At 40.1% G+C, this 21,063-nt stretch overlaps 1 protein-coding gene across 1 annotated transcript in view; it reads left to right on the top strand.

Moving 5' to 3' along the window:
• Window positions 1-11,082, top strand: part of TSHZ1 (teashirt zinc finger homeobox 1) — a 54,158-nt gene extending 43,076 nt beyond the window's left edge. Inside the window, exon 2 of the mRNA XM_037382231.1 lies at window positions 6,461-11,082. Within this exon, the coding sequence (XP_037238128.1) occupies window positions 6,461-9,642 (3,182 nt within the window). The 3' untranslated portion in view covers window positions 9,643-11,082. The remainder of the gene's footprint in view (window positions 1-6,460) is intronic.
• Window positions 11,083-21,063: the final 9,981 nt, after the last annotated feature.

Genomic DNA, 21,063 nt, shown 5'->3' on the forward strand with positions numbered 1-21,063 from the left:
CTGGTAAATTTCATGTGTTTTGCAGTGATTCCCAGCTATAGTCAGAATGCAAGGATATATTCTGGGATGGCAAAGTCACAAAGCTTTAAGCAAGCATTAAAGGGGTGGGCAGGAAGATAATTCAGCAAGAAAATAGGGAGTTGAACAGGAAAGCCTTTTGAATAAGTAATTTGTAACAAAATCACTTTTTTTTGTTTTGTTTTGTGGTTTTTTGTTTTTTTTGTTAGTTAAACACTGAGCTTTTAGCTTGTTCTTTCAAAATGAGTAGAGAGTTACTGCTGATGGTGACTGGGGTATTTGCCTTCTGAATCCGTTTTCTTGCCTTTTAATCACCAAACTTTTAGTTTGTACTTCACTGTTAGTTAGTGATGCAAATGGAGACTGAAATCCATGTGCATGCTGAAGTCACTTCTCTAGGAGCCCCAGGCACCCTGGCCCTACAGTCTTTGTCATCCTGATCTCTGGTGCTCTCAATAATGCAGCAAGTCTTTGCTCCACCAAAGCGTCACCTGTCTAGGTGAGTCGTGCCATCCCCTATCTGAAGTGACAGCCATCTTTGAGTACCAGCATCTTAACTGACTTCTCTTTCATCATCCATGTTAGAGAAATAACATTTTCGACAAGGTGTTGGGTTTTTCCCCCTCTTTTCTTTTTTCTTTCTCCAGCCCCCCTTCACCCCTTAGTTAGAGCACCTGATCAAAAAATTATTTCTGACAAAGATTTCCTGCTCCAAATTAAATGAGCTCAAGGAGACAGAGCATTTTCACGCAGAAAGAAAGTGAAACGTTGATGTTGGAAGTTAATGAATCTGGTAGCAGAGAGAACATTATTGAGACTGGATAATATGATCTAACAGCTTTCCCTCTTCTTATCCTCCCTGTAAAGAATGTATGGAAGTCAGTTATGTGGCATGATTCTAACATCTGTCCTACTCCATAATGGTAATTTGTATAAGTAATGGAAACAGGTTAAATACTTCCATTCTAATGTTGCCAGCAGGGATGAAAATGAACATTTCAATGAAATAATCTCGACAGAGCAGGGAGAGGAGGGGTGGATGGACTGATTCATCTCCAGCTCTCTTTGGTGATCCGAACACTAATGAGAATGCTTGAATGTATAGTTTATCAGATAGAAGGGGAAGAGCAAGTAAATTTCTCAGATTAGAATCACTGTGAAAATGTACCCACATACAAGCTGCTTCGTTCTCCAATTGCCAGCATTGGCTAATAATTTGCAGCATTCATTTTAAGGGGATAGGGGAGAGAAGAGAAGGAGGTGAAGAATCGTTTTGTTGGGTTTTAATGGGATGCCTTTAAGGGTTATCATTCAACCTGCTAGTAGCATGGAGGTTGTTCTTGTTACAGTACCTTATCTACTTTTCAGACCCATTGCATTAGAATTAGAGGGTAGGCGGTTCCAGTATTTTGCCCCCCATTTTGCTGCAATTAGAAATGAAAGACACAAACCACTGTGGTAAGGTTATTTGGTTGTCTGACATTCTGTGCTGCTCCTCAGCCATTGTCGTAACTAAGCCATATTTTTCCACTGTAGTGACATTGTAATACAGACACACACATAGATTTGTAGCACCTGTGCCAGAATTTTGCATGAACATTTGTATATACTAATATAGAAAATTTGCAAATCTTCCAGCAGGCATGTTAACCTCTTGCAATTTGAGATTCTGGATTCTTTTGTAAAACTCTCAAAAATGTATTCTGGAAACGTATCTGTAAATGTTTTTTTCCCCCCTCTCGCTCTCATTTTTCTGTAATGAGGGAGATGTGTAGCTCTAGATTGTCTTTTCTATCTGTACTTTTTTGCCCAAGACATGAAATGCGTGCAGTGGAACTCAGCCCCAACCTAGAGTGCCGTTTGTGCAAGGTGACAGTGTGAGCTGTGAAAACTTCTGCAGCTGCTGTCTCCTGTTGACTGGGTAAATATTAGAAGCTGTGGAAATACATGTGTTGAAGAATGGTGACCATTCACATGGTGCCACTATTGTTTAATTCCAGAGTAGGCCCTGATTTAGTGAAGAATTTTACACTTAAACCTATCCCTATTTGTTGAAACTATGAAATACGTATTTCAGTGAAAATTATTTCAGTATTTGGTTGCTTTACTGATTTGTGGCCTTCAATCCTAAGGTGTTTCTTCTGAATAAATTTATTTATTTGGAGGATTTAAAATTGAGTCTCGAAGAATTTACTACATTTGATTTTTAGACTGTTAAAAACAAATACAATCGTTACTTTCTGTTCTTTTCAAAATAATGTATTCAATGCTGAATCCCTTTTTGAACGGAAAAGAATACCTCCGTAGAGACAGATTCCTTCAAAAGCACCGGTCTGAGGTTATGGAAAGGTTTTATGTGAGAATATTTATATTTTTAACCACATCCTTACATTTCAGATCTCTGTCTGCTTTTTCAAACAATGGATGTGTATTTATAGTGTAAATATTCTCACTGAAGCAAACACAATGTGCTGTGCTACTCACATGTACGATATATAGCGTCTCATGTCCACTTAGATTAGAATGCACAGCTTTTAACACTGCTCAGAGATGACAGTGTATCTATGGGGAAGCATTGGCATGCAGAAGGCACATTTTATAGGCAAAAAAATATTAGCAAGACTTAATAAGAAGAAAAGAAATAAAACCTGCTCCCCATAATTTTAGTTGTCCAGAAGGTGAAGCTTTTTCCCCATTTTCCACCATGCATTTGCCAGAGTCTGTGCATGCACAAATGAGGAGAAGAAAAGCTGACATTATGTTATGTAATTTCTTCTGCTTTGGATATAGTTTTTGTTGAGGAGGATCACTGCTTATATCTGCTTTTTGTATTTTTGTGTGGTTTCGGGACATGTGTAAACCAGCAGTGTCTTTGCAGATGCAGGAATATCTGGAGAGGATTGCTGAGACTTTTTCGGTCACAGAAAGATTTGTTGTCTGAAATCTGTCTGTTGATCTACCTGTTATAATTTGGGGGGAGAATCTGGACATCTCATACTTTTATTTGACATCGAATGACACTACTTGTCTCTGCAAGTAATTATAATAGGAATATTTTTGCTGTGTTTAAAATTCTGAAGCTTACTTATTTGTCAAATTTCCATGAGAATTCTAGTAAAACATACAAGTTTTTAGAAATTACCATTTTTAATTTTGTATGTTACTGAATTAGTCCTAGCAAAAACCTTTTCAGTTAGAGAATTGCACTGACCTTGCAAAATACCATATGTTGGGTGTGCTGTTATTCATCTTAAAAACATTAGTAGTCTTGAATGAAAAGGTATTGTGTGCATCCTGTGGTAACTAAAGGAGTTAAATAAAATTTTTCATATTGCAGTGATAGAAATTAAACATTTTGGATAAATTACTCTCTTTTTTGGTTAAGAAGCATTATTTCTTTGTATTGTTTCAGATAACAACTGTACAGACATATTGGTGTGCACATCATGTAAATTCATGGGGTTTTTTAGAATCTGTCTTAAATTCTGAAATCATAGAAAATTGGAGTCCTGGACAATTCTTATGCTGCGGTATATATTGGTAAGGGAGCGAACTCAATCGTGTAGTAGTCTCAGCCAAACCTAAGACTAGGAAAGCAAGTGAAAGATGGGTATTTCACCCCAACACTCAGTTTCTTTGCTTTGGCAGTTTAACACTGATCTTTCTTGCAGTTTTAACATTTCTTATGTGGGTTAGCTCCTTTTATTTTTATGGTAAAGTGCAAAAGTACAAGAACAGAGAAGACACGCCGTCATAAATAAATAAAGGAAAAGAAAAGATAGGGCAGTGGCTCAACTTAAGCCACTTCAGTTCTGCTTAAGCAGATATTTAGATCGTTGTATAGAGCAATTATAAAAATCTATATTTATGCAAAGTAGAATTAAGTAAAGAGATTTAAACATAATTCACATGAATTCTTACAAAATGCTCTATCAGCTACAGCAACATTCAGCATCTTACAACAGTTTCTTATAGCTATTTATTGAAATATTGGGATGTGAAAATTAGAGAGGATTGGCATAGTTCCACTGAGGTTAGTAAGAATATAGCTGTTCATAAAAGCTCGGTGTGGGCCCCCTCAGTTTTCAGCTTCTACTTGCTGACTGTCTGCTGATCATTACAAAGTTTTGTTGGTTATTTTTTCAAATAAAAATTCCAGATGGTAACTGTCCATTTTTATGCATTTTAGGCCTCGGAGTTGTTGGTTTGTTTTTTAATTTAAACCTAATTTCAGAATCAGAAACCATATTCTTCTATAACTGTTACTTACTTTTCTGAAACTTAAAAATGTTACTGTCTTTTGTTGTTAGAAATGACAGAAAGCAGGTGTGTTTAATGAGGGAGCTAACAGACCTTAGACTGTAGCTGTGAGAGGGAATGCTACTTGCATACCCAGAGTTCAGAACTGCAGCGGTACTATTGTACTCCTGCAGAGTGTTTCAACAGCAGCATTCCTGCAAGACTGGGAAGCTGATTGACTTCTTAGTTTTTTTACTATTTCTGTATTTTATTCTTCATTTTATGGACTAAATGCATTTTTAAGATTTTTTTTCCTGCTTTTATAATGCTTTTCTGGCATCCTCCTGGCCTTTGGCTCCAAGATGATTTCTGTAGCAACTTCTATTGTGCTTTGTACTCACCAGTCCTTTTAAACATATCAGAAAGCAACTGGGGCTGATGCATCTGTAAGGAGTTGGACCCTGCTTAACACTTTTTTAAAACACAAAAGGTCAAATTATCTTCTGAAAAAAATTAACACTTAGAGGACAGATGAAAGATGCAGTCATCTCAAGGTTCAGCACTACCCCAGTACTAGATGTACTACTTTCCTACTTTTATCATAAAAGATAATATTGAAGTAGTTAGGGGCTGCATTAAGACAGAATTGCAAAGGTGAACACAGAGTGCAGTACAGGCCATAATACTTTTCTTAAAAAAAAATAATTTAAAAAAGTTTCAAAGAGTGTTTATATTCCAGTGAGAGAAGATTCTTTTTACTTTTCAGAAAAAGAAGTTTCAGAGTATATTAGCAACTGCGTAGAAAAAGAAGCTCAACTTCTACTCATGTTCCCCCCAACTGAAGAAGACCTTGGCTTTGTTAACATGATAATACATATTTTTTTCATATCACATAGCAGCAGAAGTGCCTCTTTTTCTGGCTTGCTTTCAGTATTGTTCCATGGAGGGACATAGGCCACCTTTCAGCAGCATTTGCTGCACAGTTCACCTGACAAGCAGGCATTTTTTTTTATTCAGTTACTGAAAATTGTTCACAATCCATGTTTTCTACCTTGACATGCTTATAAATGATCTACATTCCATTATCATTGTGATTTTTTTAAAGCTTCTTTTACAAAACTGGAGGGAAATGTGTACAAGTATGTTTTCTGCTTTGCAATGGAAGTGTACATTTATCACTTAGGTACATGTAAGCCACTTCTGTGAATTGGGCCCTTGGAGTAAATGTGTTTTGATGTAATGGCCATCTGCTCATGAATATCACATTTGCTAGTTTAAAAAATAGTTTGAAATAGATAAACACATAGTTTGATAAGTTTATATAGTTCCACCAGTTAGCAATACAATAGCAAAGTTTTATATTTACCATAAGACAATAATCAAGCTGTGATGGAGCTCTCAAGTTTTTTGTTGTTTTTAAAAATTAATCTCTAACATTTACTTTTAGTTTCTGACTGCTCTTTTCAAACTGGTAGATGGACACACATCAGATTGTAACAAGAAGCAGAGTATACCCAAGGCATTTCAGAAAACAATCACAGTCTTGCTTCCCTTTTTACCTTGTAAAAATGAAAGCTGTTCAGCTCTCCGATAGACCTAGTGCAGCCAGCCACCAGCAGACCCTGGAACAGCTGACCCGACACACTTGCCCCATGTAGCTCCATCAGAGTCAGGTGTCAGTGACACAGAAATGGCCCTTGAAGCTGTAGCTAAAGCTGGTTTCCCAGAAAAGACAGCAGTGATGAGATGGAGTTGGTCAAGCCAGTATTTCTGAGTGCCTAGGTCTGAGGGGTGCAGGTCAGCTGCAATGTGTTGTGCATACGTAGTGCAGTAAATATAGCTCAGCGCCAGGCCATTTTTTAAGTTGATAAAAACTGGTTTAGTAGGCTCTTTGTTTGATTTTGCGTTTGATATTATGGTATCTGCTGTGGTCCTGGCACATATTTTACTGCTGAAGTCAAAGTTTATTCTTAGGTAGTACTGATATCAAACTGTAACCAGGACACAGTATGCGAATTTATAGGTAAGAGTGTGTGAATGATTATGAGTTTGGTTTCTGAACATATCTTCAAAATTTGTCTTTATGGTTACTGCATTTAGTACAGAAGACAGCAGCAATGTAAAATGTGCATGTTCAATAACTTTGTCTTGTCTCCCCCCCCCCCCCCCCCCCCCCCCCGCCATCTCCCCTCCTGTATTTTAGCATATGTTCCTGAGGAGGAATTGAAAGCAGCAGAAATAGATGAAGACAGTGTGGAAGATGATGGGCTGTCTCTGGACATCCAGGAGAATGAGTATTTGTGCAATGAAGAAGCGGAGATCAAAGAGGCTCAAAGCTACCAGAACTCCCCAGTCAGCACTGCAACTAATCAGGATGCAGGCTATGGTTCGCCGTTTAGTGAAAACAGCGATCAGCTGGCCCATTTCAAAAGCACTTCCTCTAAAGAAGAGAAAGAGGATCCTCAGTGCACAGACAATGTTTCCTATCCACAGGACAGCTTGGCACAAATAAAAGCTGTGTATGCAAATTTGCTTTCAGAGACTTGCTGGTCCAGTTTAGCTTTGGACTTAAAGAAATCCAATCCAACTACCAGCAACAACGGAATAAGCCAGAACGAAAACACCACCAGTACCGACACCAATGCCAATTCCCAGAGTACTAGTACTACCAGTACCAACACCAGTACCAGTACAACTACCAGTAGTACTAGTAACAGTAACAGTGGTGGCTCAGGTTATGACTGGCACCAAGCTGCATTAGCTAAAACTTTGCAGCAGACCTCATCATATGGACTTCTCCCAGAGCCTAGTCTTTTCAGCACAGTACAGCTTTACCGGCAAAACAATAAACTTTATGGGTCTGTGTTCACCGGTGCTAGCAAGTTCCGATGCAAAGACTGCAGTGCAGCCTATGACACACTGGTGGAACTAACAGTGCACATGAATGAAACTGGACATTACCGTGATGACAACAGAGATAAAGAAGCTGATAAGACCAAACGGTGGTCAAAACCTAGAAAACGATCACTTATGGAAATGGAAGGCAAAGAGGATGCCCAAAAAGTGCTGAAGTGCATGTACTGTGGGCATTCATTTGAGTCTTTGCAAGACCTCAGCGTCCACATGATAAAAACAAAGCATTACCAGAAAGTGCCTCTGAAGGAGCCAGTACCAGCCATCACTAAATTGGTCCCTTCCACCAAAAAACGAGCACTTCAGGACTTAGCTTCACCTTGTTCACCGGAGCCGACAGGGATCGCTGCAGAAGCTTCACTGGGTGAGTCTGCAAAGGATCAGAAAACTGCCAACCCCTATGTGACTCCGAACAACCGCTATGGCTATCAAAATGGTGCTAGCTACACTTGGCAGTTTGAGGCACGCAAAGCCCAAATACTGAAATGCATGGAATGTGGCAGTTCCCATGACACTTTGCAGCAGCTGACTGCTCACATGATGGTCACTGGTCATTTTCTGAAGGTGACCAATTCTGCTTCCAAAAAAGGCAAACAGCTGGTATTGGACCCTGTGGTGGAGGAGAAGATCCAGTCTATACCTCTTCCACCCACCACCCACACAAGGCTACCAGCCTCCAACATTAAAAAACAGCCTGATTCCCCAGTGGGCTCCACAAACTCGGAGGAAAAGAAAGACCTAGAGAAGGAAAAGGTGGTGGTGGTCAGTGAAACAGAAAAGAAGATTAAAGAAGAGAATGAGGACTCTGCAGAGAAATTTGAGCCAACAACATTGTATCAGTACCTCAGAGAGGAGGACCTAGATGATAGTCCTAAAGGCGGAATAGACATACTGAAGTCCCTGGAAAACACAGTGACAACAGCTATCAGCAAAGCTCAGAATGGAGCCCCTTCCTGGGGAGGATATCCTAGTATCCATGCGGCTTACCAGCTCCCGGGAACAGTCAAACCCCTTCAGCCTGCGGTGCAGAGCGTTCAAATGCAGCCATCTTATGCGAGCAGTGTGAAATCACTGTCGTCAGAACACAACGCACTCATCCATTCCCCAGGCAATCTCACACCCCCACCTCACAAGAGCAATGTATCTGCTATGGAAGAACTAGTGGAGAAAGTTACAGGTAAAATCAACGTGAAGAAGGAAGAAAAGCCTTTGGAGAAAGAGAAGAGTTCTCCAGTCAAACCCATGTCACCTGCTGCTAAAGAAAACAAGGACTTCCCCAAACCAGAAGAAATAAATAACAAACAGCAGCAGAAGAAGAGCTCTGAGACAGAAGTTCAGAAGGTCAAAAAGGATAGTCCAGCAGAAGCACATACGCCAAATGGTACAGAGCCACTTAAAACAAAGGTTGCAAATGGCTGTAATAATTTAGGAATCATCACAGATCATTCACCTGAGCCATCCTTCATTAATCCATTGAGTGCTTTACAGTCCATTATGAATACCCACTTAGGCAAAATTTCTAAGCCGGTAAGCCCCTCTCTGGACCCTTTGGCCATGCTGTACAAAATTAGCAACAGCATGTTGGACAAACCCATTTACCCAACCACTCCGGTCAAGCAGGCTGATGCTATTGACCGGTATTACTATGAGAACAGTGATCAACCTATTGATTTAACAAAGTCCAAAAACAAACCTCTTGTTTCCGGTGTGGCTGACTCTGCCTCATCCCCGCTGAGGGAGAGCGCCCTGCTGGATATTTCTGATATGGTGAAGAACCTCACAGGGCGTTTGACACCCAAGTCTTCAACTCCGTCTACCGTGTCAGAGAAGTCTGATGCTGATGGGAGCAGTTTTGAGGAAGCTTTGGATGAACTGTCACCAGTACACAAGAGGAAGGGCAGACAGTCCAACTGGAACCCTCAGCATCTTCTGATCCTTCAGGCCCAGTTTGCTTCCAGCTTGAGGGAGACCCCGGAAGGCAAATACATTATGTCGGACCTAGGTCCACAAGAGCGGGTACACATCTCTAAGTTTACTGGTCTTTCCATGACCACAATTAGCCACTGGCTGGCCAATGTGAAGTATCAGTTAAGGAGGACAGGTGGAACTAAATTTTTAAAGAACTTGGACACAGGACATCCTGTTTTCTTTTGCAATGATTGTGCCTCTCAGTTCAGGACTGCTTCTACATACATAAGTCACTTAGAGACACACCTAGGGTTTAGTTTGAAGGATCTGTCAAAGTTGCCGCTTAATCAGATTCAAGAACAGCAGAATGTTACAAAAGTCCTCGCAAACAAGACTTTGGGCTCACTTGGAATTGCCGAGGAGGACTTAGGCTCCACATTCCAGTGTAAGCTCTGTAACCGAACTTTTGCAAGCAAGCATGCAGTCAAACTGCACCTTAGTAAAACACATGGCAAGTCCCCAGAGGACCATCTGATCTATGTAACTGAGTTAGAAAAACAATAGCGTCCAGGTAAGCAGCCAGGTATGCAAGTGACCACAGGAACATTGCACTAAACTTCTTCATAGTACTGCACTAGGCCTGACCTGAGCCTCTGAAATCAGTCTTACTTTTGTTGCTGAACTGCCTATCTGGACCTTGGTTTTTCTTACACTTATTTTGTAGTTATATTTATATGCTCTTTGTCTGATCTGTGCATGGTTATTTTTTGTTTCTGTTTTTATTTTTGTGAGTCAAAGTCTGACCTTTATTTTCAACATCTGTCCTTGATGTTAAGCTATCTTTTGTAGAATATAGTGGGAGACACTATTGAGAGACATTAATTTAGCCGTAAAGAAAGACACAAAGAACAATGATAAAGAGACATCCTAAAATTACAAAGTTGCCATGACAATAAAGGTCACAGAACCTGGTAGTGTCAAGTTTTAACCCTCTGAGAACTGTAATAGCATTTTTGTGCCTTTCCCAATGACTAAATAAGTAAATAAGGAAAAACAAAACAAAAGGCTTAAAGGCATTTCATTCAAACAAAAGCTGTGTCAGAAGCAGAACTTATTTTTTTTAAATGAATGAGCTTCTTCTTTTTTTTTTAATGCAGAACTGGTTTGTGAAGAAATTGTGCATGCAGTCCTTGGAAGAAGGAGAGCTGTATAGTACTCAAGGGGTTAGGAAGCCACAACTGTATAACTTAAATAAAAAAAATAATAAAAAAAAAAGCAAACCAAGTTGCCACTATGCCCAAACCCTCTGGATGCTGAGAATTGCCACTTTTTGGCCAAAAACAAAAACAAAAAAGTATGCAAGCTGTTATTTAAAACAAGTGTAAAAATGCTCTTTTCTTTCTTTTATTTTATTTTCCTTTTTTTTTGTTCTTTTTTTTTTTTTCCTGTTTTGTTTGTTTTTTTCCTGTAAAATACTGCAGTTTATAGTTATTTACAAATGTTAAGCTTTGGTACAAGCTGACCTTTCTATAGTGTGCTGCATTGGTAAATGAAAACAAAACGGGGCAAATGTTGGATTCTGTTCCTTGTAAATGGCCAGCATCAGCTTAAAAAAATACATGTTACATATCGTACCATTTTAAACTGTTCAACTTTCTTTGTACCTTCTGGCTGTATGCTTTCTCTTTTAACTTTTTATATTGTCATTTTATATTCGATTTCTGTGTATATAATGTAAAACCACACTTTTTGAATAAAATTTAGTTCCTGCAGCTTGATATAAATAGAGGAATTTTACTGGCACCTGCATCTTTCGAGATGCATGTACTTAAAGGAACTATCTGACAAAAAAAATAAATAAATAAAAATAAAGCAAGCAATGCACTATGAATTATACATTTTGATGTTTTATCATTAATATTGTACAGTACATTTTGGTTCACACAATTAAATCCACTGTTTTCTCAAGTGTAAAATAAACCCACATGCAGTTCTTGATTTACATACATTGTCATGTCGTCATTATATTGCATTTGAGGTGTTATTCCAGCAATAAGAGGCATGGTTTATGTAACCAACCAGCAAAAACCTATTCGAAATCACCTCTGGTTTCATTCAAAGCCGTAATACCAATAGCCTCTTAGAAGAGGTTTGCAGTGGGTATGTACTGCAAAAGATGCAGAATCAGTGGGGCGCCACCAATTAGCGATGGGCACTCTCCCCATCACTGAAGTAGAAGAAGGGCTGCAAAGGTTTTGGCCGAGTTAATTTTCCTGTGCTTGCATAACTGTTCCCATAGCCATTTTCTGTGTGCATTCAAAGACTGTCTGCTCCCTTCCTTCTCAGGCAAAACACCTTTGGATTTCAACAGTTACATAGTCAGAGGCTATGGCTTCTGCCCCTGTAGTCTGTTGAATGCTACGGTACTTGCTTTTCTGGCAGCAGTGAAGACCTCTGAGGCTTTGACACCAGTTTTTACTTACAGTACAAGAAAGCAGACCTATGTTTCTCTGTACTTTTTAAATATTGCATTTTGAGGTAAGCTGAGTGCTATCATATCAGGTGTTTCCCTTAATCTTTATTTCTGTTCTGTTGAACACAGATGTCATTTAGAATGTAAAAGAGAGCTGTCAGAGCCTTCACTACTCTATCTCCTGAGCACTTTGACAGTTACAGTGTATGAAGGACTGGGATCTGCTATCCATTACACTTTTCGGAGGGGCTGTTAAATATGAGGACCTAGAGGGGTTTGCTTTCACATGGTATTAGGGATACTGTTGTGTTCTATATACTTCTGTGTACATTTGTATATTTCTGTTCCTTCTTCCCAGTTTTTCTGAAAGCACATTAAATGTAAGATCTTTGCTTCCAAATACAGCACAGTTCTATATTTAATGTTTACTTTAGTTACAGTCTCGGAAAATTGGTGCATTGTTCTTTTTTCTGCAAGAGCCTCGCAAGTCCAGGTCAGTTACATTTACATAGTATTTCTAAGTAGTGCAGGAAAGTGCCACGAGGGTGTTTTTTTTAAATGTCCCTTACTTTCTTCTCTGCTAACTACCTATGTCCTTCAGGGGATCCAGCCATTTAGACATTTCAGTTCAATTACTGGATGATTATGTACTTTGGGCCCAAAGGGGTGGTGAGGAAGAATAACAGTCAGGCCTATGGCTGTAACACAGAGTCTTTAAATAATAACTCTTTGAAGTTTTGTTTACTTTACCACGGGCCTGCAAACATGTGATTATAGAATGTGCTGTATTGCATTGCAGTAGGGTGAAAAGGTTGAAAGGCAGAAATAATAGCTCTAAAGTGGGTTTGAATCTAATGTAAATCCATTAAAACTAATTTTGAAACACGGCATGTAAAGTGAGTTCTCAACACCAGGTGACTCCCTCGAGAGGTGTTTATGACATTGCTAAATCCGTTCAGTTCTGATAGCTTCAGAATTGGACAATCAGTCATCATCTGTGCCAGTGTCTGAAGAAAGTCCATTTAGAATAAACCAGCAGTTTATTCTAACCTGGCGACTATGCTGATGTAACACTTTCTAAGACTGAAATACAAAGTGAAAATTTGAGGGCTCGAATGTTTCACTTGCTTAATGAAATGAAGCACAGTGACACTATGTTCTTCATTCTTTGCATTTTTGCCACTTCTGTTTGAATATCGTATTTCCAAAAAGTTTTCTTTAAAAAAAACCTGCACGGTTTAAAACAGTTATTCTTTCCTCAAAATTGGTTTGCAGGTTTATTTCTTCTCTGTTTTAATAAGATTTCAACAAAAGTTACTTTGTGCTATTCTGCTAGTAGCTACTAAAACTACTCCTTGCTCTGTGGAAGAGACCATGTAGCCTTTCAGGACTGGTCTTGAAGAAAAAAGATGTAAGACCCTTAAAACCTGTAGTAGTCTCTGTAAGGCTGTATACCTATTTTGTGATATATTCAAAATCCATTGTATCTGAGTCTTTTTAGAGATGTATAAAGCTACTTTTCAGCATTACATTGCTGGTGTTTACATGGTTGCTTGTATCTGTTCTTGGAGGGGAAGATCTTGGTTTGTTTCACAGGTTTGATTTTTGCTTCTGTGTACTTTTCTGTATTGCTGTTCTGAAACTGATGCAAACTACTGCAAATCTGAGGGATCTGTGTACTGATGACAATAGTCCCAAATGAAATGACTTTTTTTTTTTCTTTTTCAATAGCATTTGTTGGGATATTCACTAATGTCTTCTGCAATGTAGCTTTGTTATGGCTTTCTCTGGGTAGTTACGCTGGTAATAATGACACCAAACATAATCTGTCCTTATCATGGAGGCCACTAAAATGCAATTGCAATTAAGTATAAAGGCATAAAAATATACACAGTATCTTGCATTAGACTAGTCAAGACACCCTGCATCAGCTTCTGCGTGCAATTTCCAAAGCCATCTCAAATTTGAACGTGTTATATTCTTTAAATAATACGGCAGGGGTCCTGATTAGGAGACCTTCAAGGAGAGGCCAGTTTCCATGTGGAGAGTTCTTGCAGCTCTGTAGGTGTCAGTCTCCCAGCTGATGCAGTGTTGGGTTACTCTCCCAGCATGAAAGTAGCAAGAAGTGGGATTTCATCATCTGTTCACTGAAATTTAAAAGCAGAGTCCTTTTCCGTCCATGTGTGAGAATAGAATGCTAACCCCAATTTACTGGCCAGATACTAATCTAAATAATATGATTTTTCCAGTTTTTTGCTTTCCCTGCTGTTCTGGTTGGGCTTCTTCGCATAATTTTTCAAGTGGCTTTGCACAGTTTCTCTTCATCACTCTGTATAGTTGCCTTCATCCTACAGGTAGGTGGAGTGACCACATTTTGGGATGAAAGATGCTATTTAACTAAAAGGTGGTACTGTATCTGACTGAAAGTATTGATACCCAAAACTGGGTGTGTTGTAAAAAAGGAGAATATTTTACAAGTATATTTAGGTGATGCAGATTCCCTGAGGTTAGTATAATTTAGGAAATGTGCTTCTTTATCTGGCATCTTCTCAGCTTTGTGTTTTTGTCTAGTGATATCGTAAAACTGATTTTAGAATAGTTTAGTACCAAGAGATCAGAATGGCAAACACTGATACATGGCTAATGGACCTGTTTATTTTCAGACAACCAATATTAGAACAGGTGATGTTTGGTTGCTTGCAACCCATCTGCTCTTCTAGGAGTCGAGAGCTCAGAACAGCATACAATTAAGATCATGAAATCATAAGGGCTGATGGGATGTATTAGGCAAATATAGGCCAACAATTCATGGTAATGCAGGTTGAAGTCATCTCTCTGTGTACACAACAACTTCTCCAAAGCCTTCTCCTTACAGTGTGCACAAATTGAATTTTTTATTAGCGCTTGTCTGAGAAGCACAGAAGTGGAGTGGTACCCATAGTTCCTATCCAAAAGATGACCCACTTGATTGTGGAATCCAGAAAGCAGTGTGCTAAAAATCACATCGTCAGAAACGGTGCCCAAACCTCCTGACCAGCAGGTAGAGGTCTAGCCACTAGAGCATGCTCTCAGGCACAGTTCCTTACTCCCCAGAATGTTTATAATGAGAATAAGTAGTTGAGTTCAGTCAAATATAATCTGGGATGGAAGAACCAATAGCTATGAGCAAGCAGTTTCTTTCAAGTAAGTTCACTAGTGGACTGGTGGGTGCTAAATCAGTTTGGCAAAATGCATTTAACCTGCCAGCTGGCACTTCAGTTTCATTATATTATACTCTGTATCACCATGCTCAGAATCTCTACACCCCTTGACACTCAGAAGAGTTTGGGTACTCAGGACTACATAGTGCTGAGGTCAGATACCAGTCCTGAGGTTTGGTATTTTTGAATGGCAAGACACATTGCTGTACTTTGGAAATGGGTATTGTCTTCAGACGTGGACAGACAGATTGGGTCACATGCCATTTGCCACCATTCTGCAGCTAGTGGAGACCATTGCTGTAAAATCATGAAGACTGCGTCTGGAAGTGAAATCCAGCTAGGGAAAACCAAGATTTCTTTCCACTCTCACCTTCTCTCTCCACAGTACCGCACAGTGTATTGGGACATGCAAAGAAATTGTGGTTTAACCTGAGCATTTCTGAGTAGCACCATTCTGTGAAAACTAACCTTCTTCTTCAAGTCCTGGTTAGGCTTAGTTTATCACTGCACGGTTCCAACATGTAACATCTTATTTGTTGTCACGGAAGCACTGCTACAGGCTCAGTGTCAAGAACATCCTCTTCTCCCTGCTCTTCTCCCAGTCTCCAGCACAGCAAGGAGAACTGGCAGAGCGGCTCCACAAAGTCACTGTAGTTCTGCAAGGAGTTTGAGGGTGGACTGAGAGGGAGAAGAATGGGATAGCAGGCAATTTTTCTATTGATCAATAAGTACAAACTTTTATGTTTTCAGATGTCCTCTTCACCTCAGATTAACCCTTTATGCCTGGTAATACAAGAAGCGACTCTGGAAAACGCTGCCCTTTGGCTTCAGGGTGTTTGACACCTCATTGCTTAGTACTTGTAAAGGTGGAAAAGTTGTGTAGTAGATTGCTTCTGTTCATCCCATGTTCCAAGGGAAAGCTAGACCTGCTATAGGTAGGATGTGAGATTCATTAATGGCTTTCCTAACTGATATGTCACTCCCTAGGCATTTTCATTCTGGACTTTTTTTCAATTTAGACTAAAGTACTTTGAAGCAATGTAAGCCAAACTGGAAAAAGCCACTTTTATTCTGTAATAAGAAAAACTGCCCAGGGCTGCCGTGGCAGGGAAACTGTCTAATGCTCCCAGTGTAACTATAATGGTTTAACTGGAAAATTCTCACGGTAGGCAAGCTTCAAGTTTATTAATGTGCAAATGCTGTCTCTCAAAAACACTACAGGCTCAGACACTGCCCACAATTGGTATATTACTTGGCAGTCCAAGGTGAGACACACTCAGCATGTTTGCAATGGGCATGCTGTATTAATAATTATAAAGTGTAGCACCATGATAAAGTGTGGTTCAAGGATGCACTTTGTAGTACTGTGTGGCTTTATGTTGAAGGAAAAGTTGTATTCTTAGCTGCCTCTGAAGTGCTATCTTGCTCAAGTTTGCAGCATTTAGCACTAACTGTCTCTGCTATTCCTCATCACTACTTTTCTGTGGTGGGATAATGTGAAAAATTAGACAGCTTTGCTCTAAAAAAGGCAGCAGGTCTAGACTTAACATTGCATGGGGATCCTCCACTCAAGTTTTGGGGGATGGTGAGTGTCACATTTCACATTTTTAAAGTGTGCTTTGACAACTGGGAATCTGGAAAAGTGCAAAGAAGAAATAGGACTGAGGAACGACTAAGAACAGGGTCTAAGGAACAGCAGCCATCAGAAGGGTAAAGCAGCACAAAAAAGAATTGGATCTTGGAGATCCCATGTGAGAAGAAGGAAAAAAATGGGGAAAAGAAATGATAGGAGAATAATTGCTATTAGCAAGAGCAGACAGCAGGGATTTTGAAAGCAAGGCCGGAGAGGGGTGAAAAGACTGGAAGGCCTGTTTGCCTGTTAGGAAACAAAAGGCGACCTAGCTAGGTGAAGCTTAAAGGGGCTCTGTGCTGGAAGATACAAGCATGCCTGAGTGATGTTTGGGAACCTCTCTGACCTCTTGCAAAAAACCATGGATCGAGGCTGAATTTGTCTCAGGAGGGAAAGAAGGTTTTGTAGTGGACAGCTGAAGTATTTAATGTAAAGACTTCACAGGATTGCCTGTTCGAAAGCTGGAGGGTCAGGCAGAGGGAGAAGTAAGGAGGGAGGCCTGAGCAAAGAGCTTGAACGAAATGTGACTCTCTTCACCTGGTACTGTGTAAGGTGGGGAGAGGAGCAAAGAGGACAGCTGTGCATGGGAAACTTGATGGTTATTTTGGTGTTGGTGGCTGGGTTTTTATTAGTCTTTCTAAGGTTAATAACTACATCAAATTTGTATTGCAATATCAATCAGGGTCCAGGGCCCCGAGTATGCTAGTTACTCTAAAAACACACAATAGCAGTAATTGCTATCTCATTTAAGACAAGACATAACAAGTGGGTATAAAAGCCATCAGAAAGAGGGAGGAGTGTGGTGCAAGTTTCATAGGCTACACATGTACATAATTTGGCGAGTCATTTAATTTTTAAAGACATTATAATAGATGTGTCACCGTTTCAGCTGGCCATCCACCTTGCTGGTCTCAATTGGCAACTTCACTATTGATACCTGGCCATCATTTTAAGTGAGCACTTAAGGTTGAGTATCAAAGGAAAGTATTTATAGTTTCAGCAGAGTGGGTTGATAGCTATTCCAGCCCCAGATGGGAATTGGGTTACATGACAGATCAGGCTGCCTTCCAATTTTATCCAATACAAGTGATAAGGGGAGGGGGGGAGGGAGGACAGCTGCAACCATATAGTCCTTCTAGGGTTAAAGATCCTAATGCTTTAAAGAGAATGTCTAAAAGAAAATTTCTTTCTGAAATAATTTATGGAAATGCCGTGCTCCCTTTGAAGGTTCCATGTCACTGCATGGCACTACGCAATGTTCTCTTTCTTTACCTGTCAGGCAAGGACCACCTCGAAGAGTCTCACTGCTGATTACTAGTTAATTGTCATTAATAAGTGACAACTGACATTATGGGGGCTTAATGCAGAAAGAACAGAAAAGAGCCACAGATATTCTAATGAGCTGACTCCTACGTGCCCTCTATTGTTGTCGAAAATGAGGAGCTGTCGTCATTGTTCAGGAGATGGGCTTCAATTGCTCTGGAAAAATATTCTCTTTTAATTTCTTTATGCATAGATAATTCCTGGTACACTCTCTCTGCCTCTCTCCGTCTGTCTCTCTTGCTCTTTCTTTCTCTCATACACACACACAGACACACACACCTTTCTATGAACACAGTGAAAACTTCCACTGATGATATGCAGTGTGTATTAAGACACAGTAAAGCTTTTAAAGTACTTTGATTTAGGTATGCACACATGCAAGCATATGTGTATGCACATACACGCAGACTATCTCCACACAAATGCAAATCACCAAGATGTTTATTTTATTTTAAGACTCAGGAAAGGAGTGGGCAGGGACAGCTTCACTAAGAAAAAGAACCAAAAGGGAATGGTCAAGACTATATGAGTTGATGTATGGAGTTCAGACTGAAGAAGTCCTGTTCCATCCCAAGTGTGAGGAATTTTGACATTATGGCAATGAGCGCACACGGATTTCAGATACTGGTACCTAAAATTAGGTCCTTGCTCTTAATTTAAATAGTACCTTAATGACTTGATGATTTTCAAAACTGTCAAACAGGCAGGAGCTCCCTGGGAGGCGGTGGTGGCTGTGGATGCTCAACGCTGCCTGCTGAAAGACAAAACCATTATTTGCACACTTTCTGAAAATCTCAGCCAGCAGAGGGCCAGAAACTTTGGGGAGATGATTTAATTAGGTATCAAACTCCTGGTTGCATTTCCTGAGAGTTTTAGAAAACTAGAAGTTCTGCTTACACCAGACAAGTATGATCAATTCAGGATAAACTGACTTCTGTGCAATGCCAGATGGAATGTATATACACATATAAAAGAGACTTTGCAGATTTGGGATAAGCAGCGCTGCTGAGGGTGCTGCTGACAACCACCACCAAGAACCTCTCCAAAAGTGAGGAAATCGCCCATGATTCTTGAGGTAAAAATTTAGGTGAAACAAACTGAAGCCGCAGGTGGTGTTATGATGGTGCCAGCTTCTCCTACCAATTTTGAAGCAACACAGTCACCTCTGTCAAATGTCTAAGTATAGCCAGTACTTGAGGTCTAAATTGTAGAAGAGGAATTTTCTATTTTTACCAATAAATATCCAAGAGTTTCCATTCTGCAACAATAAATTGCATGTCTGTATTGCTCTCTAACATTTAAGGCTGTGCGGGTTTGCCTGAGAAGTGGTTTATCTTTCAACTATCTACATGAAGGGGAGAGCCCATCATTTTAAGGGGAATTTCATTTCCATTGCATAGCTCAAGTTTAAAACTCAAGACTCACAGGAAAGAAAATGAAAATGAGACGCCTCTCTTATATTGTGCTTGGAGCAAAGACATTCATTAGCATTCTCTGTCTTACTGCCTGCCAAGGCCCAAACAAAAGATACAGTCTGGAACAATGGCCTGAAATGAGGAGCACAACTGAAGCAGCCGTGCAGGGAGCCTGCCATTTCCCATAGTTCAGGGACCTAGAGCCAATGTATAGTGCCCTGAGCACATGTGTGAGACACGTGAGAAAATGCCTCAAATGACAGTAGGTCATCGGGTTTTTTATGGTGGGGTTCCCACTGAAGTCAACAGATACCATGTCTGACTTTGCCACAGTGCAGCTTGATGGGTCCTAATTCCCAGCTCTGTATGTGAGTTTGGGTACGACCTCTGTGTGGCTGAACCTACCCGTCTTCTAAAGAGATAAGATAATGCCTGTATGGCAGAGAAGATACATGCTGTAATCTGCAGTGAAAGACTTTGTAATACTGCATAGAAAGCATTTCTTGACATTGCCAGTGTCTTTTCAGCTATGGCACTGTCTTTAAAATTTCCATTTGGAGAAGGCAGTTGAAAAGATCACAGTCCAAGCCATTTCGGTCCCTGAGGCAAGAGGTCAGCTGATGCTCTTTGTGGTGCTTCTCTGCCTCCTTACCCTCCGGGTTAGGAAGCTCCCCACTGCCCACCACTAAGCTCAGTCTAGGGTCACAGCTGCCAGGGCAGTTTCATATCCAAATCTATCACAACAGTTGTTACCGTCTTCATAATTCTTCCCTTCTTGCTTCCTTTCTAGCTGCAGCAAAACAGTTTTGGCAGCTTCTGGAACTTCTCTGCCTCCTGGATCCCAGCAAATCTGATGCTATACCAGTGACGTCAGCCAAAGTTAGTATGTCGAGTGGAGCGGGTAAAAGTTGGGGTCCTAGATGGACTGGGGTTTTATTGCTTTTAATACCATTGATCTTATTAATGCTACTGGAATGTAGCAAAAATTGATGGAGTAGTTCCTGAGTGGAGCAATTCCCTTCTTTATCAAGAGTTCTGCGATGTAAAAGCGAACAATTGCTGTCCTGCCCTATGTACTTCCCTCTTCACATGAGAGTCATTAACCTTATTTTCATTGTGTATGTGTACTGGAGATTGTCACTCAAGACCTCTTAGACATTTTAGCAAACACTTTCAAATGACGGGGACTCTGGCTGTGGTATTCTTCTTTAAATAATTTACAATCATTAAAATGACATCAGACTATCTCCTGTTCTGGCATTCTTTCCAGTTGCTGTCTCTCAGATGTCTATGGGGGATGAAGGTAAAGCTGGGTCTGTAATGATGGATGTCCCTTGCAGAAAGTGGTTTAGAATAACCCAGGACACACAACAAAGCCAGAACTGGAGATAGTCTTATCTCACTTTTAGAGCTGTAAATTATTTAAGGGAGCGCTCCAGCTCCAGGAAACGGAGGTTACAGCAAATATTAAGCTTCCTGTATGGCTATTTTTCTTGTGTCAGGTGGTGTGGCAGAGTTTATTCATAGGCATTTAGGGGCCGTGGAAATAATCAGCAAATGAGGAAAATAATTCATTTTCTTTTGCTATTTCTCATGTCAGATTTCTTGAGAACTAAGGCTTGAGGTTTAGGGTCCTTTGCATTGAATTCAGATCCATAAAAGTCCTCTTGATGGCTAGAAAACATTGCGACAAACTAATAGATGTGTTGTCAATAGAGATTATTACAACTTCACAAAATGCTTCAAGTAACAGCGTATCATTTATCTAATCAAATGCATGATGCTCCAATCTAGTGACTGTTAATAAATAACCAACTCCAGAAACAACGCGATGCAGTTGCAATGCGTGAAGTGCTCTGTGATAGCTTGTGCAGTCCATCGTACTGCAGTTGGCATCGAAAGCTTGAACATGCTCCCTTCTTTCCTCCCATAACCTTGCTTGGT

Source organism: Falco rusticolus, chromosome 3, assembly GCF_015220075.1.
Source record: "Falco rusticolus isolate bFalRus1 chromosome 3, bFalRus1.pri, whole genome shotgun sequence".
Lineage (NCBI taxonomy): Eukaryota > Metazoa > Chordata > Aves > Falconiformes > Falconidae > Falco > Falco rusticolus.